The sequence below is a fragment of the Ixodes scapularis genome, unplaced genomic scaffold (genome assembly GCF_016920785.2).
Source record: "Ixodes scapularis isolate PalLabHiFi unplaced genomic scaffold, ASM1692078v2 PGA_scaffold1__304_contigs__length_218370807, whole genome shotgun sequence".
In the NCBI taxonomy this organism is placed as follows: domain Eukaryota; kingdom Metazoa; phylum Arthropoda; class Arachnida; order Ixodida; family Ixodidae; genus Ixodes; species Ixodes scapularis.
Window position 1 is genome coordinate 30720393 of NW_024609846.1, and position 15915 is coordinate 30736307.

General features: G+C 49.1%; 2 protein-coding genes across 5 annotated transcripts in view; both read right to left on the bottom strand.

Annotated features, from left to right (window-relative positions):
* LOC8032947 (CAP-Gly domain-containing linker protein 1) overlaps window positions 1-14013 on the bottom strand; it is a 119137-nt gene extending 105124 nt beyond the window's left edge. For 2 of the 4 annotated variants that reach the window (XM_029975447.4, XM_029975446.4), the window contains exon 1: window positions 13769-14013. In XM_029975447.4, the coding sequence (XP_029831307.2) occupies window positions 13769-13891 (123 nt within the window). In that variant the 5' untranslated portion in view covers window positions 13892-14013. Of the gene's footprint in view, window positions 1-13456; window positions 13630-13768 lie in introns of those variants that run through there. The other 2 variants (XM_029975448.4, XM_040501765.2) reach the window with 2 other exon arrangements.
* A 497-nt stretch (window positions 14014-14510) lies between these two features.
* LOC8032946 (D-dopachrome decarboxylase) lies at window positions 14511-15528 on the bottom strand. The gene is made up of 3 exons (XM_002401835.4): window positions 15274-15528; window positions 14919-15091; window positions 14511-14673 (listed from the first exon to the last, which is right to left on the bottom strand). Exons 1-3 carry the CDS (start codon window positions 15379-15381, stop codon window positions 14628-14630), a joined length of 327 nt encoding a protein of 108 aa, XP_002401879.3. The 5' UTR covers window positions 15382-15528; the 3' UTR covers window positions 14511-14627.
* Between the last annotated feature and the right edge of the window lie 387 nt (window positions 15529-15915).

The following is a 15915-nucleotide window of genomic DNA, read 5'->3' on the forward strand; positions in this document are numbered from 1 at the left end:
AGCCTTTCCTTTTCCATTGTAGATAAGACTGTTGCAGCTTCTCAATGCAAAGCAGCACTGCGCGCCTCGGGGCGGTTCCACAGGCCAAGACGAGAGGACAACGCGTGGAGGGTCACGATAGAGGTGTAAAAACAAAGTGCAAGCCAAGCCCTCTATAAAAAAAGAAGCCTTCAACGAACAACAAATGCAAAAACAAGCTCCCTACAGCTAAAGCCGCGGTTTGTAAGTTTTGGAATCTCGTCCAATCAGGCTGACAAACGGTTGAAAGGGTTAGGAAGAGCGAACACTAAATAATGAAGCTTTATACATAAAGGTAGACGAGGATTGGGAGAAGGAAGAGCAGTGTAGCAAGAACAGTTGGAAGTAAGGCAGGGTGAGTCGTATTTAATGAGACCTGCTGCTTCTTTGCTTCTTCGCCTCGATATTAGAGTAGCACGACTTACTGTTAGTAGTATCAACATACGAGATAGAGGAGGAGGACGTGAAAAACTCATAAAGAAAAGAGAATAATTTTATGAACAAAAAAGTTCCAAACTTGACTGAAATATGTAAGCGAATATGCCAGCGGCGAAGACGCGTAAGGAGAACCTCGAACCTCCCCGCCTCGACCGGATGATGTGATCGGAGCCAACCAGCTCGACTTCGACCTCCGATGCCCCCGTGTGGGAATGATAAATAAGAAAGACCCCTAGAAGCAGGAGCAACAGGAAGCAAACGAGACGAAGAGTCAGATTCAACTACGACAGGAACGAAAACGGGCGCGAATGTAGCCCTCATTTATCAAATTATTTTTCAAATTCTTCATTAAATCGTTTTACAGTCTACAAAATCCTTCATTCCGTTCTATCCCAGCCTCTCTTTCCCATCCCTCTTTTCCATTTTTTTTTAGCAGGTTGGGAGACACTCTCTCCCCTGTCGCTTTGGCTCTGCTGTCGTCTCCGTGGCCAGAGGGGAAAAGCGCCGCCGCCACAAAATGTTGCAAAAGTAATTGTAATTGTGCCTGAAATTTAGCAATTACTGACGCTAGAAAGTAATTAAATTACAATTACAATTCCTTTTAGCCAAAAGTAATTATTACAATTACAAATTACCAGGAAAAGTAATTAAATTACAGTAATTTAATTACTGTAATTGAATTACTACCCAAGTATGGATACGATGAATGCGCAAAGGCGGCTGCAGAGTAAACTCTCGATTAGCAGACGTCCCTCGAGAGCGAACCACTGTGACGAGGAAAGTAGAGCGCGTGTTGCCCGAGCCTCGCTCACGATCCTAATGCGCTTTCCTGCATGCATCCCCAAATCCGGGTAATCCAGAAGCACACGATAACCGCGGTTTCATGCCAAACGAATCAGGCAAAAATGCCCCCCCCCCCCCCCCCCTCTCAGTTTCGGAGCCCACTGAGCGAAGCTTGCAGGGTAAGAAAAAAGTGTTGACCCAAAACATCGTTCGTTCCGTCCTCATTGGCGCGCCCGCACTGGCGCATTCAACGGTCGCCTCGGCGGTAATCGGACACAGAAGAGTGCTCACACCGCGCCCCGTCTGGCGTACGAATGCACCGAGTCTCGAGCTCGGCTCTGCCCGGTGAGCAAATGCGTGCGCCTCGCTTTCGGAGCCAGGACTGTGCGGGGGACACCCCCGCAGAGCAGCCGTGCATCCCACGAGCGCGCCTGCGTCGGTGTCGAAATTCTGCGAGGTTTTGATTTGAACGATCCCGACCTCGACACAAATGTACTACAGCCAAAGAGCGAGCGCCCGCGATGTGGCGCTGCCGTCGGCACGGCGCAGTCGCTTCACGTCACGCGAATCTTATATTCGCGCAAACGCAGTGCCCAAATCTGGCAAAAGCAGATTTGTGCGCCAGCCTATTATTGTTTCGAAACACTCGCGTGTTTTGTCACCCAAGCATCGCGGTTCGTGGGCAGAATCGATCGAGCCATTTGTCACCTTAGCAAATCAGCCTCTGCAACTGCACGGTTGCACTTCTGACGCAGTTCAATACGGAGGAACACAGGTCATCGTAGTGAATTGCTGCTATACGCACTGTATACTTGACCGATCTTTTAGCACCACCCGCCCGACACCTGACCGCAGCCCAGTTCTCCAAGAGCCCTGCCGCCGCAGCAACGTGCCATCTCCAATCGTGCTTACGATGAGGTGGGTCAGTCATCTCGACTCCAACAGCGAGCAAGCCACGACTGGATGCGGATATTGCCGCACAGCCAATATAGCACCCGAAGACAAGGCCCACGCACGACGTCATCGTTAGTGGACCCCCGGGCCCCGACTAGCGATGACATTGGGGGGTGAGCACAGACCTCGTCTTTTAGGTGGCATCGGGGCACAGCACGCATGCTGACGCTGCGTCGCATGGCGGCCACTGCCTCTTCCGAATACGGGCGGACAAGCACCGGTCCAACCCCTTCCGCGCACGCACGGGCATCCCCGACGACGTGCATGGCCATTTTCCTGGCGTCGTTCCGGCGATACAATGTGGCCCTAACGGCTGCGCTAACGATCCGGTCAACTGCGTCGGCGGCCCTCCTCGCCGAACATCCGCCGCTTCGGCAGCTCAGCGTCGTCCGTGACATGCAGGAAGTGGCGGCGTGCCTCTTTCTCGTTTTCCGGGGCTCAGTCGTCGTTCAAGTTCAGTGTCGCCCGCCTCGGAAGAGCAAAAGAAGCGGGAGGAAGCGAGGGGCCGCGCGATGACGGTCACCGTCTGACAACTGCCACCGCCGCCCACGCGCCTTCGCCGCTGCAGTAGCAGCAGACGACGGTCCAATCAACCGTGTGCTTCCGAGGGTGCAAGGGACCCATCCAGTATCGACTAGAAGGCAAGAGATCCCCGACCCTCCCCAAACGGGAAAGACGCTGAAGCTTGACGAGCGGCAGACGCGCTCGTTGCGAGACGCTGCAAGACGTCGGCGATGTTGACGCGGGCACACACTTGCGATGACGTTTGGCGGGGAAACACGCGGGCCTTGTCTGCTATCGGTGCAAGGGCCCATCGCCCCCTGCTTGACCGCTCCTTTTGGAGAAACGTCGTCTGCTACGAAAACCACAAGATGGCGGAGCTTCGCGTTTGCTTATACCGTTATACGCCACCAGGTCATGCCTATCGATAGCTCCGCGTAAGGCGAAGAATCTGCGCGTGCGATATAGATAAATGGATGGGCGGATATGGCTGGCTAAACCCATTGAATTGGCCAGAGGCTCGAGTCATTTAGCCAGGGGTTTTAATTACAACTATGCCTAAGGTTAAGCCTCGTCTTAGTACTACAACATCTAAAATTTCCAATCCGTACGTGCGACGGAAGCACTTTGTGACCGCGTGCTACCCCAGAAGGGGAAAAAAAAAAGACTATTCATCCCTCTGTCGACTTATGCCACCGGTCAGATAGCTCTGCTTGACTGTGTACACCTTCCCAACGTCCGTTTTTACCCTGCTGTCCTCCAACCTCGGCGCCTTTACTCACCCAGTGGCCCCTCCGAACTGCAGGGTCAACCCCTGTACAGAGAGCACTAAATGTTTAACAAGAACTCAGCCGTCTCATCGTTCTCTCCAGGTGCTTCAGATATATATCAACTTATTCCTCATATTGAATCCCGGGGCACATTCTAAAATCGGTTGGAAAACAAGGCACCTGCACACAGGAACCTAATCTTTTTTAAGTATTTTAGTGATGCATTTTACCTTGTTAAATTTCAAGGCGTAGCTTCGTTCCTGTGAAGAGTGAGAACACCAGCCTTAACGGCGGACGGCGACACAGAGGACTGTTAACCGATGGGTTGTGCTTGTGGCGCCATCTTAGGATATGCGCAGCACGCAGAGGACGGCATTCGGTCGAAAGCAGACGACGCTGTTGTACGCTTGCTGCATCTATCGGGAGATGGCACCACAAGCACAACCCTCGGTTAACGCAGTCGTCTGCATCAGCGTCCGCCACTGACTCTGCCAAGGCTGTTCTCATTTTTCCCAGAAAAGGGGCTACGCCTCGAAATTTCCCAAGTTATGCGCCACTAAAATACACATTTTATTAAAATCTGAGATCGCTACATGCAGGTGCCAAATTTAGAGCGCGCTCCGGTAATCGTAACACCCCACACACCTGATACTGCAACACTTCCATATTGTTTCTCTCCAATAAAAAAAACAAAAAAAAAAAACAGACGGATGTTGTTTAACGAAGCCTTGTCTTACCCACCAAACAAAAAAACATCATCTACACCGGCAGAACACTGAAGAAAAGGCGAACTCTTCTCAAGCATTCGCTCTGCTAAAGTGGAAAGAGCTAGGAGCTTGTATAAATACTCGATTATAAGATCGGTTCAAACAAGTGGAAAAATATCGGAAACAAAATACGTGTATAAAACAAAATTTGAGTTGGCTTCTACTATTTATTGTTTATTGTTTTCAAAACTGACATTGGAACATGACCCACAAAGCCACCAACCAAAAGCTTAATTCCTTCGTTTGACTTAATTAGCCAACAAATCGGGACGATTGCCTCCCAATCCAATGTCCGCCGTGCCCCATAAACACACAGCGAAACAGTCGCCCTTCTTACATAAAGAAAAACTGTTTAAACTTTGTCTGGGACTCCCCCTTCCCCCCCCCCCCCCCCCCGAAAAAATAAATAAATAAATTAATATATGTATATATTATTATATATTATATATATATATAAACAGGGGCAAAAGTAACACCAGTACAACAGAAGGGCGCTCGTCTGTTCTACTTTCCACGAGCTTACTAACATGCACTTTACTCGCACGCAACGCCACTGACCAAGAACCATCTTCGTTTTCATTCAATCTCTCCTTCGCAAAACTTGATGACGTAGCCGGGGGGGTCGCAGCATGGGCGTCCGGAAGGGGGGGCAAGGGGGGGGGGGGGCGGTTGCCCCCCCCCCTACAACTTTGGAGCATTTTTTTTTTTTTTTAGTTTGAGCATGCATTGGTAAAAAGCTACTCAACTTTTGCCAACACACTGCAGTTCTCCATATGACAAGAAGTCCGCCCTATCCGTACAAATCGCCCTTTAGGATTGCGAGCCGACTTTACATGTCACATATTATGACTGATCTAGCCCGTCAGGTCCCGGTGGTGAAGGAAACACTGGCTGGCTATTGAAGATATTTATGATAGAGGACAATTCTAAGCTGAAAGTTCGATGCTATTTTTTTCTTATGAATTTCATGGATTTTGCATTCTTATATCGTACAGTAGAGTTTTTGTATCAAATTGCCCACTACATTTCGGGGGAACAAAGTACCATTCGCACGTGGCTTCACATCTCTTTGTATCCCCCCCCCCCCCCCCAACCCCCATCCCAAACCCTCAAAACCTGAACCATAAATCCGCCCCTAGAAAAACTTGTACTGCATTCAAGGTTGAGGGAGTAGTACCTTTTAATACGAACCGTTTCAACGAAACTAAGTTGCTACGCCATCATTTTTAGATTCCAGTTAAATCAAACCGAAACCAAATTTGATGAATTGTTATCTATCTTAATAGTAAGGTTAATTAATTATATACGCTGTTTTTATTGCTGAAAGTCTTTAATACGTGACATAATATACCTTGCCTTGTTTTCCGTGTATATAAGAACGAGTGTCAGACACTTCAGACGAATGAAAGCAACAAAAACACCAGGGTAGCCGCATTGTCATCGACACGACTGCGATCTGCCGGTACTGCGCGGGCTTCGGTGTTCTGTACGCCGTGCTGGGATTTGCTGGCGTGGAGTGAAGAATTGAACAAACAACGATTCCAAAGACGTAAGCTACTGCCCGCTATGACTGTTCACTGTGTCCGTTACAATCAATCCGTCCATTTCGCCTGTTCGCCATCTCCCACGAGGCACTCTCTAGTCACCTTTGCCTAGCGCGATCCGAAACAATGGACATTCGACACTTCTTCAAGCGTCAGCGGATGTGTGACGAAGTGTTATCAAGTTGTCCTGCTGAAGATCCTGGTGTGACATGTTTCAACGTTGCCACATCTGACCAAAGTGAAGCAAGCTTTCATCAGCAGACAGCAGCTGACATCGTCGAGTCTACGAGAGGGACTGCACCAACGGTGAGCTCCCACGACGTAGTAAGCTACGATGATTCCCCTTCCCCTTGTTTGGGTTTAAACCAAGGTGACACCAGCAAGGAAGCAACTCGGGTCTTTAATAATTATGACTTGGGAGAGTTTCTAGACAAAGCTAAACACCCGAGCATCCCGGACTCTTTGAAGTTACGCCTTCTTAAAGACCCATGGACGCCAGATGTTAAGTACGACTTTAAGAAAGATGTAACATCTGTCAAAAGAAGTGTCCGCTACCAATGGCTGGCAGATTACTACCCTTGGCTTGCGTACTCAGCGACAGCGAAAGGCGCCCTTTGCCGTTACTGCGTCACTTTTCCCCCGAATGTTCACCGCGGCACTCAAGGTAGCTTTATCGTGCGTGCTTTCATGAACTACAAAAAGATGCATGAGGCGTGCAGGGATCACGTAAAGTCCCAATGGCACCAGGAAACAATGGCAGCCTCACAAGACTTTATGAATGTAATGATGAGCTAGCAGCTACCCGTTGCACAGCAGCTGAACAGAGCACTGCATCACCAAGTTGAAAAGAACCGCGAGAAACTATTTCCTATAGTTTCCACCATCATCTTTTGCGCAACGCATGACTTGCCTATTCGCGGGAAGCAGTCTGACAGTGGAGTCTTCAACGATCTACTTGATTTTCGGGTGGAAGCTGGAGATGCTCGACTTCAGGAACACTTCGCTTCTTGTGCTGGCAACGCAAAGTACACTTCTGTCCGGATCCAGAACGAGATCATCACAATCTGTGGCGACATCCTGAGAGAGCAAATTGTGTCCGAAGCTAACACAGCGTTGGCTTTCTCCGTCCTTGCGGACGAAACGGCGGACATTGGAGGAACAAAACAGCTGTCTATAGGGATTCGCTTTATTGACAAGGCGGGAACCGAGGCATTCGTTCGGGAGCAGTTTATGGGATTTTTAGAGCTGGAACAACTGAACTCCGCTTGCATCGCCGCTACAATCTTGAAGTTTTTGAAGGATGCCGGGCTGATTCTGTCGAACCTCGTTGGACAGGGATACGATGGATGCTCTACAATGGCTGGAAAAGAAGCTGGAGTAAACAGAATAATACAGAAAGAGCTTCCTAAGGCACTATTCTTCCACTGCGCAAGTCACAAACTCAATCTCGTGATCAACGATCTGAACGAGGTCTCTGAAATTCGAAACACGATAGGGGTCATCAAACAAACCATAAACTTCTTCCGTGAGAGCGTGCTCCGAAGGAAATTGGTGCAAAACATTCCGATGCTGTGTGAAACAAGGTGGTCTGCAAAATACAAGTCAATTCGGATCTTCTCTGAGCATTACGTGGCCATAGTCGAAGCGCTCGAGGACCTGGCATCAATGGAATCAAGTTCGAATGCTGCAACGAGGGAACGCGCTCATATCCTCCACTGCGCAACAACGAGCTCATCTTTCATCGTCTGTTTGCACATTGTCGCGAAGTACAGCGCACGGCTGGAACCCGTTACGAACATTTTGCAGAGTGCATCCATGAATTTCCATTCTGTACACAACCACATCGCTGAGCTGCAGAATATTTTTCGCGGCCACCGGACCAACGCTGAAGAGCAGTTCTCGGATTTCATGAAGACAGCAAGTGAAGCGGCCAATCATCTATAGGCGTGTTGATATCTGTACCCAGACAAGCCTCACGGCAGGCCCACCGAGACAACTACGGGATACAGTTGCCGGAAGAGTATTACCGCGTGGCAATATATGTGCCGAACTCGGACTCTCTCAATGCTTCTTTGGCTCGCCGCTTTCCTGAAAGCAACAAGAAGAGCTACAGACTTCTCCAGCTGCATCCAGCAAGAATGAAGCACTTGAGTCGCGTTGAGTTTGCTGTTCTCGCCGATGAACTCCAAGGCTTTTACGGCATCGAAAACTTCAAGGAAGAGGGCATCTCCTGGTATGAGATGTGGCTCAACAGAACTGGGGACTGCTCAGAAATATCTTATCCCGAACTTCTGCTTCAGGCAAAGACGTTCTTCCCCGCTGTCGCAAACGCCATCGAGGTGGCTGTTGCCTTACCAGTTACCACCTGCACTGTCGAACGCTCGTTCAGTACACTAAGGAGAGTGAAGACGTGGCTACGTTCAACTATGAGGAACGATAGGCTGGACGGCCTTTGTATGATGAGCGTACACCGGGAGCGTGTAATGAAACACAAGGACGACTTTATCACCCGTGTAATCACGCAATTTGCCCAGAAAAATCCATGGCGTCTGCAGCTGTTATTCAAGGAAGACTAACTACAGTCGCATGTTGGCGAACATTTTGTGTTGTGTGCTGGTCATCAGTTCGCGTGAGCCGCGAACTCACGTTCACAGAGACTTGGCACTCTTGTTGTCAACATATTTTTAATAATTTTTCTGCAATTTGAATAATTAAACTTAACGCTTTGTTCAATAACAAAATCCAGTCTCTTTTTTAAGCTTGGCAGTTTACCTTGCCGTTTCTAATATTTTTTTTTTTTTATTCTTGAAGTTTACACCGGAAATCGCGCATCTTTAGCAATTTCTTTTCCCTTAACCCCCCCCCCCCCCCCCCCCCTTTCCCCGGCCCTTTATGTGCACGGGTGCCCCCCCCCCTGGAAAAAGTTCTGTGGACGCCCATGGGTCGCAGTACCCCCTAGTGACGATATTTGAAAGCGGCTCATAGATTGGACCCGAGCATTGCGTGAGCACTCCATTTGGGCTAAGGATAATCGATAGCTCGACAAGCATTCGGGTAGTGGCCCGTGTCCAATCGCTGCAATAGCCGAACCATAACAATGTCTGGAACTCAGCGCGTGTCCTTCTTTGCCAACCCCGGCGTGTGGTTATGATCAACATTGGCGGAACATAATCGATCCCAGATAGCGTGGCAGCCTGCTCTGGCTGTGAGTTGAGGGGGGTGAGCGTTGCTCGTTTTTCTTTCTTTTTTTTTTTTTTTTCTGCGACTTTTATTTTGTGTAACAAAAAACGAACGCGTGTTTTGTGTTTCATAGGCCATTAACGTCAGGGATTCGTTCTAAGCGGTATTTGGACAAAGTACACAAATCGTTGCATCGCCCCTTTAACACTTCTACCATGCACCTGGCAGGATCCCGAAAGTGTGATGATGACTAGCTGTCCCATCTTTGTTCCCCGACCCCGCGCCATCAGGATTTTTTTTTTTTTTTGTCGCTTTTGCGTTTCCATTAAACAGTCACTCTGATCCATTTCTCTCGCTTTTTCCCGCAACTAAAGGAGACGTTGAACACCTGCTCTTTCTCAATTTATGTCCTCACTTCCTGACTGCACTGAGAGAGCTTCGCACAGTACACCTTTCGGTCGGTGCGCGTGTTATACAATTTCATGCTCAACAGTTGACAATCAAGTATCACTGCGTGCGCCTTTATCAGGGTACAGTGTTATAGCCGATTCACACGACGGACTGATCCGCGGACGGATTGATCACGTGACGACATATCCGCGGTTCGTCTGTCTCCCAAGCGCATCCACACGAGGGAGACGACGAGCAGACGCCAGTGAGGACGGACCGAACCTGTTCGCACCCCACAGTGCCGCGAAACTCCCACATCGCACAGTAGCACCGTTGTCCAAGAGAGAAATCGACGGTTGCTACCGCGATAAAGAATCGTACGCCGCTGCTACGTACAGATCGAGAACAAAACACCGGGACAGGCTTCGCGCGAAGCGCCACTAACTTTACTAACCCAAAGCATGACAGTGACACAGGCATGATCCTGCCCGAAAAAGCTTCGGCGTAGACGCGACGAACTTCTGGGCTCGCGGAGGGGCGTTTGGAGATGCCTTCACACACTCCGCGCTCGTGCACAACACTCAAGCACACCACATCCACAAGAGGGGGCTTGCTCGGTGAAATCCTGATTGGACGTGCAAGAATTATCGCGGCGTGCTAGACTAGTTTTGACGGGAGCTTCTTGACACGGACCCGGAGGAGCACCGGAACCTGCGTCGCGTCAGCCGGACAAAGTTTCTGGAGTTTCTCTCACGCGTGGAACCAAGAATCGTACGACAAAATGAACCAACAAACGCACAAAACGCAACGACGCGTCATTTTTGTTTTGAACGCACAAAAGCAAAATACCAAGAAAACCATGTACCGTTGCCAGACTAAATGCTTTCCAAGTCAGTCTGCCGCCAAACGTCCGCGAGTGAAAAAGGCGCTCGACTTTATCAGTCCGCGCCTCCGCGGAGGAGGCGCGGATCGCAGGAATCGGTGACGTGCCGGTCACGTGGTACACGGTCCGCGGACGAAAATCGCGATTTGGTCCGTCGTGTGAATCGGCTATTATCAGGGTGAAATTTCGCCGTGGCTCGTGCACTCACTCCCTGCGGTGGCGCTGCTCTCAGCTCCGCGCATGCGCAGACGAGTCCCCTCGGGCGAATGTGGCCTCTGCGCACGCGCAATGCCCACACCTGGTGTGGGAGTTGCCACAGATCGGTAACTGGCTGCTTTTCCAGTACCCAAGGTATCGAGGTACTTTTATTATTATTATTATTATTATTATTATTATTATTATTATTATTATTATTATTATTTTCGCTAACAAGTATCTTAGGTACAAGTTCTGGTAACTTGTAACTACGACAAATTACTTTCCTGATCTCCAGCAAAACGAGGAATGGCTAAGACCTGCACTAGATGAAGCGGCATTTGTCGACTCTACACAATCATAAAAAAAAAAAAAAAAAAGAACGAAACGGAAATTATTTGTATAGGCCCGTAGCTCTCGAATTTTGAGCAGCGCTCCATGCGAGCAAAATAGAATATTTAGATCGCGTTTCGAACGTGGGTCAATACGTTTCCCCACGACAGTTCTTGACACTCCGTTCCATTCTAAGTGCCAGCGTAGCAGAGGCTACAGAAGCGAGCTGCGAGCTTTCAGCGTCCCTGCCAAGCACGCGCGCTCGTGCAGTGCGAGCAGCGTTCATGAGTACGTGCTTTTGCGAGTAGCTTCGGCTTCGCTATCACGTTTTGTGAAATATACGAGCTCGCGGTAGCTATGAAAGAATGCAAAGATGAAAGGAATGTTTTATAGAACGCTGCGGCCGCGAACTGCTTTTTTTTTTTTTTTAGCTTTTTTAGACGTTTTGTTATCGCGCATCTACAAATGCTGACAGATGCTTGTATTCGAACGTGGCACGTGCAAAATCGAACGTTACAGAGCCACCTGGATGGTGCAGCCAGCATAACATGGTTGCGTCTTGGGTAAGTAAGTATTCCGGACGCACTCGCGCTCTCTGCCCCAGAGCAACGGGTCTATAGAGCGAGACGCCGTAAACTGAACGGAATCGGGCTTGCGCTTCCAGGGAACGGCAGATTGGTTTTAAACCACACTAAAGTTTTCGACGCTCAAATAAAAATAAATAAATAAAGCGGATGCTTCGATTCTTCGAGCCTGACGCTGAAAACGTCGGCACGCGCGAAGGGGACACAGTGGGGAACGAACGGCGATCACCGCTGAACTCGCCTGACAAATCTACATCGGGACGCTACCATGTTAGCCCGCAAATAATTCGCAGCCACGTCAAAATCTGACCCACGAGAAATCCTCGCGCAGGCACGGGCCTTCGAACCACCACGAGCTGTCTGACGCTCACGAAGAATATTTGGGGCGGACAGCTCGCAATCGGCTCTCGCGCGAGCTGCCGAAGAAGCGCCCCCACGAAGACGAACAGTTCGAGTACGGCGCCACGAAAAGAACAGCTGGCCCATATTTGAACGGCGACGGAAGCCCCGAACTTACGCAACCCCGAGCAAGGGCATACTTCCAAGTTTAAAGGGAGGAATCTTCATTGCCAGGAAAACACGGAACGGGGCCCCGATTGCGAATCCCGACGAGGCGCCGTACGAAGACGGAGGCTGGTTGCAATCAAGTTAACTCGTGTACCGCTTTAATTAGGGGAAAAATAATGAGGCAACTGCAATTATTTCCAAGGAGGGCGCCGATAATCGGTACCTGTCGACGATTCGAAGGACCCATTTCTGCGAAACTCCATTTGTGTCCGACGGCCACTTCCCAAGTTTTCACAGACACGGCGCCAGGCTACACGAGCGCTCGCAGGTTATCAGTTGAGGAAACGCGAGTCGGAGCTCGTAGCTTTGCGCCTGGCGCAGCTTTCAACCGGCTTACAACCAGAAAGCCGCGGACACCACGTACAAGACAGTCTGTAGACTGTCTTTGGTATGATATATTCGCAATGTGACCGAAGGTTAGGGGCGACAGTTCGGGACGGACACCACAAACAAAAACAGGAGGAACACGACTTTAGAACAACGTACAAGACAGTAATGATTGACGAAATGGCAAAAGAAACAGGCAAAGAGACAGAGTAAAAAAAAAAAAAAAATATATATATATATATATATATATATATATATATATATATATATATATATATATATATATATATATATATATTAATTACAGTAAAAGTTGTACAAGTTAGACGCATGTCCCTCATGATTGTTGTGGACGCGTAAGATGAGAGGAACAGAGATCAAGGTCTGTTTCCGCCCCTTCGTCTTCGTTCACGCCTTCACTTCTGGAAACGCCCGAAAAAATAAAGGATACACTTATGTTTACTCTCGCTCAGGCAAATTGCAAAACGACAGGTAGTAGAGGCAGCACCACCTGCGTGGACGCCAGGCGACAATCCCCCACCTCCTCGCTGCCCGTGAAAAACTCGGCCGAAGGTCAGGGCCCATAGGCCCAGATCTGTCAGTGCCGTCATCACGGCGTTGAAGGGCACCGCGCCCCGACACACCTGACGGGCTCATGGTCGGAGGAAATGCGGAGAGTCACGGTCCGTGCAACAATCAACGACGCGGCAGTCAGTCGAGCAGGGTATTCACCCGTTCGAAGTTACAAACACAGTCGATATCACTCGCAGTACGTAGACGCGTCAGCTCGTCGTCGATGGGGTCAGCACCTGACGTAAACGTCGCTGACCGCAAGATAGCGTCGGCATCTCCACCCGTTAACTGACGGATCGATTGGTACAACCGCGGCCTCATTTTTAACTCGAATGGTAAACAGACGTCATTTCAAAACATAAACAAAAATAAGCGGAATTGCGTTGGAGGAGAGCTCCCTGCTCTTCGGGAGGAACAAAACGCGAGGGGGCCCCAGCACACCCACTGGATCTCAAAGCTCGCTTAGGTTTAACTGGAAAAAAACTATGAAGGGTGTAGCGGTTTAGCGAAGCAATACAGCGGTAAAATTCACCCGGGACATGGGTGCCAGTTGGTGTTTTCTCGGCGACTAAGCAACCAGAGTGCATACGGGGAAACGCGAACATGCAGAGACTGCCAGACTACGTGTAGGCAAGGGACGAAGACTTACCGTGTGCGGGCTAGGCTCTCCTTTCCCAGTGAGATGTCGTCATGTTCTCAGAGAAACGAAGATGGTGACGCATTTGAACCCCAACAAACTCAAAAACGACGAAGCAACAACTCACGGGAGCTATTTTCTGCTGCTGGCAGCCAGTCTCCTTTCCGACGGCTACTGACCCAACGTTGACGCGCTCCAACGAGGAATCCGCTAGATCCAGCGTGACCCAGAAATGCATTTGACCGCGGTTTCGCTTTCCGCAAGCATAATCACGTTGCGCGCTCGCGGTCTGAAAACGAAACCTTATTACGAAACGAACCTTACCTTTTTCAGAAAGATCGAGGTTAAAACCGACGCCGGAGGCCCAGGAGATTCGCGAAGTCGTATTTCGATGCTGAACCTGTGCGACGACGCTTCTAGCTGATCGGAGTTGGCGAGCGACACCATATGAAGTTAATAAAGTCGGATTCCGGTGCTCGGCCGATACGCCCAGTTCATTGCAATATGGGAGTGTGGGTGTCAGGCAATCAGCTGAAAAACAACGCGCAGCATAGCCACACGTGGAACCGCGATAGCACCAAGCTCTTCAATGCCGGAATTGATACGGAGGGCCGACGGATGTAGTCGGCAAGTTTTCGATTGCAGGGTGCACGATCTTGGATGAAAGGTTCCGAGAGATTCTAGACTGACGCAACAACTGGCGTGCGAGTCACGTTGGGCACGACTGTTACGGGATCTGGCGAATTTCTTCCGTTTCAGGCGTGGCCCAAGGTTGGACGGTCCTAACTTCCGCAAGGGTCGTGCGTTCCGCACCTTTGATCTTGACACGGCGGCAGTGACAAAAGAGTTGTGTATTTTTTTTTTTTTTATAGCCAGCAAAGAGCGTAATGTTTTAAGACTGATTCGTCGTGGCGTTAGTAATAACACACACTTGCCATTACAAAAACGAAGAAAATACAAGCCTCATTAAATGAGCATTATGTGTGCGACAAAATATTTTATTCATTGAAGATTGCAGATAGATTAGATATAAAATAACCAACCAGAAACATAATAATAATAATGATTTTTTTTTTACTGAAAAACAGAGAATTTATTTCTTTGTTTGAAAACTCAAGGCCCCCGCTAGTTGTAGTCAACATTACGTTTTACATAGTACATCTTGCATCTTCATCGCTTTTCTTTAGGCAAGATCGGTTGGAGTTAGATCGTGCAGGGCGATAACGATCCTGTAAAAGGAAGAATACACGCATATTAACATTATTTATATAACAACAATTGTGTACACTGTGTGACAATCTCAAGTTTCAGTTTCGGATTGCAAGTAAAGCGAACAATCCATTAGTATCCAGTTCAATCCAAAAGTCAGCGACATTCAGTCGGTTCGGTCGGACCACAGTGGGTCGGAATGTCCTTCGACTGCTTCGGCTCAACCGTGTTTGACCTGGACTGACACAGCAACTTCGTAATTTACCTTTGCTGCGGCAGTGCCAAATTTTCGGCGATAAAGTCCCTGATCTGAGAGCCGTACTCCTTGTTTTTCTCCGGACTGAACACGTTGATGGAGTGGATGGTGCAGAGACAGTTCGGTTCCATGCTACCGCCACGGGAAATGTCCAAGCCCGGCTCGACGACCAGCGTGATTTTCTGTGACACAAAGTGAAAGACAAGTTGCCCTACCGACCTCAACACTTCAGACATGAAATTGGGCTAGGCCATCCGGTAGCAGACAAACACATCGCGAAGTAGGGCAGATAACAGAGACGCGGCCAGGCCCGCAATGTCGGCTGCTCAGATTTACTCAGGCACGGGACAGCTCGTACGCCTACCTCGATATCCTTTTTGAGCACGGACGCTATGAGTTGCACGAATTTCACGTGGAACCCGGCCGGAATCTTGGTGGCCAGGAGGTTGGTCTTGAGAAAACAGATGGGCATGTTTGCGCTCCTCGGTTACTCCGCGACGAGTTTGCACTACAAGAAACTTTTCAGACGACGGATCTTTGGCTAACCACGAAAGCAGCTACGATAAGCATGCGCGATACTGATAGCACGACCTCAAGGTCAGAGCAGACGCCGTCGCCCCAGTGATGCCAGACGGCGCGTCGGCAAAAAAGAAAAAAAAGAAAAACGAGTCTGCGCCGCTGCGCTTATTTTGCTCGTGGATTCACCGCGGGGACTATGAAAACATCGCGAGACATCCATAATTCAGAACCACTGGTCTAAACCTTTTTTTTGCCCGAAAACCCTTGGCTGCCATCTCTGCTCACATGGACATGTCATGCCAGTTACCTTTATGCACATCCCACATGTGCTTAGAAACAAGGTGCGTTAGCCATGACATTCTAAATGTTTTGTAGTAAGGATGGCTAGTTAATTGCTCATCATACTGCGATACGAGAAAAAAACAAAAAAACTGGACAGGGTGCAGCGTATTAATGTCTTGTCCAATTCTTTCGTTTTTTTTTTCGT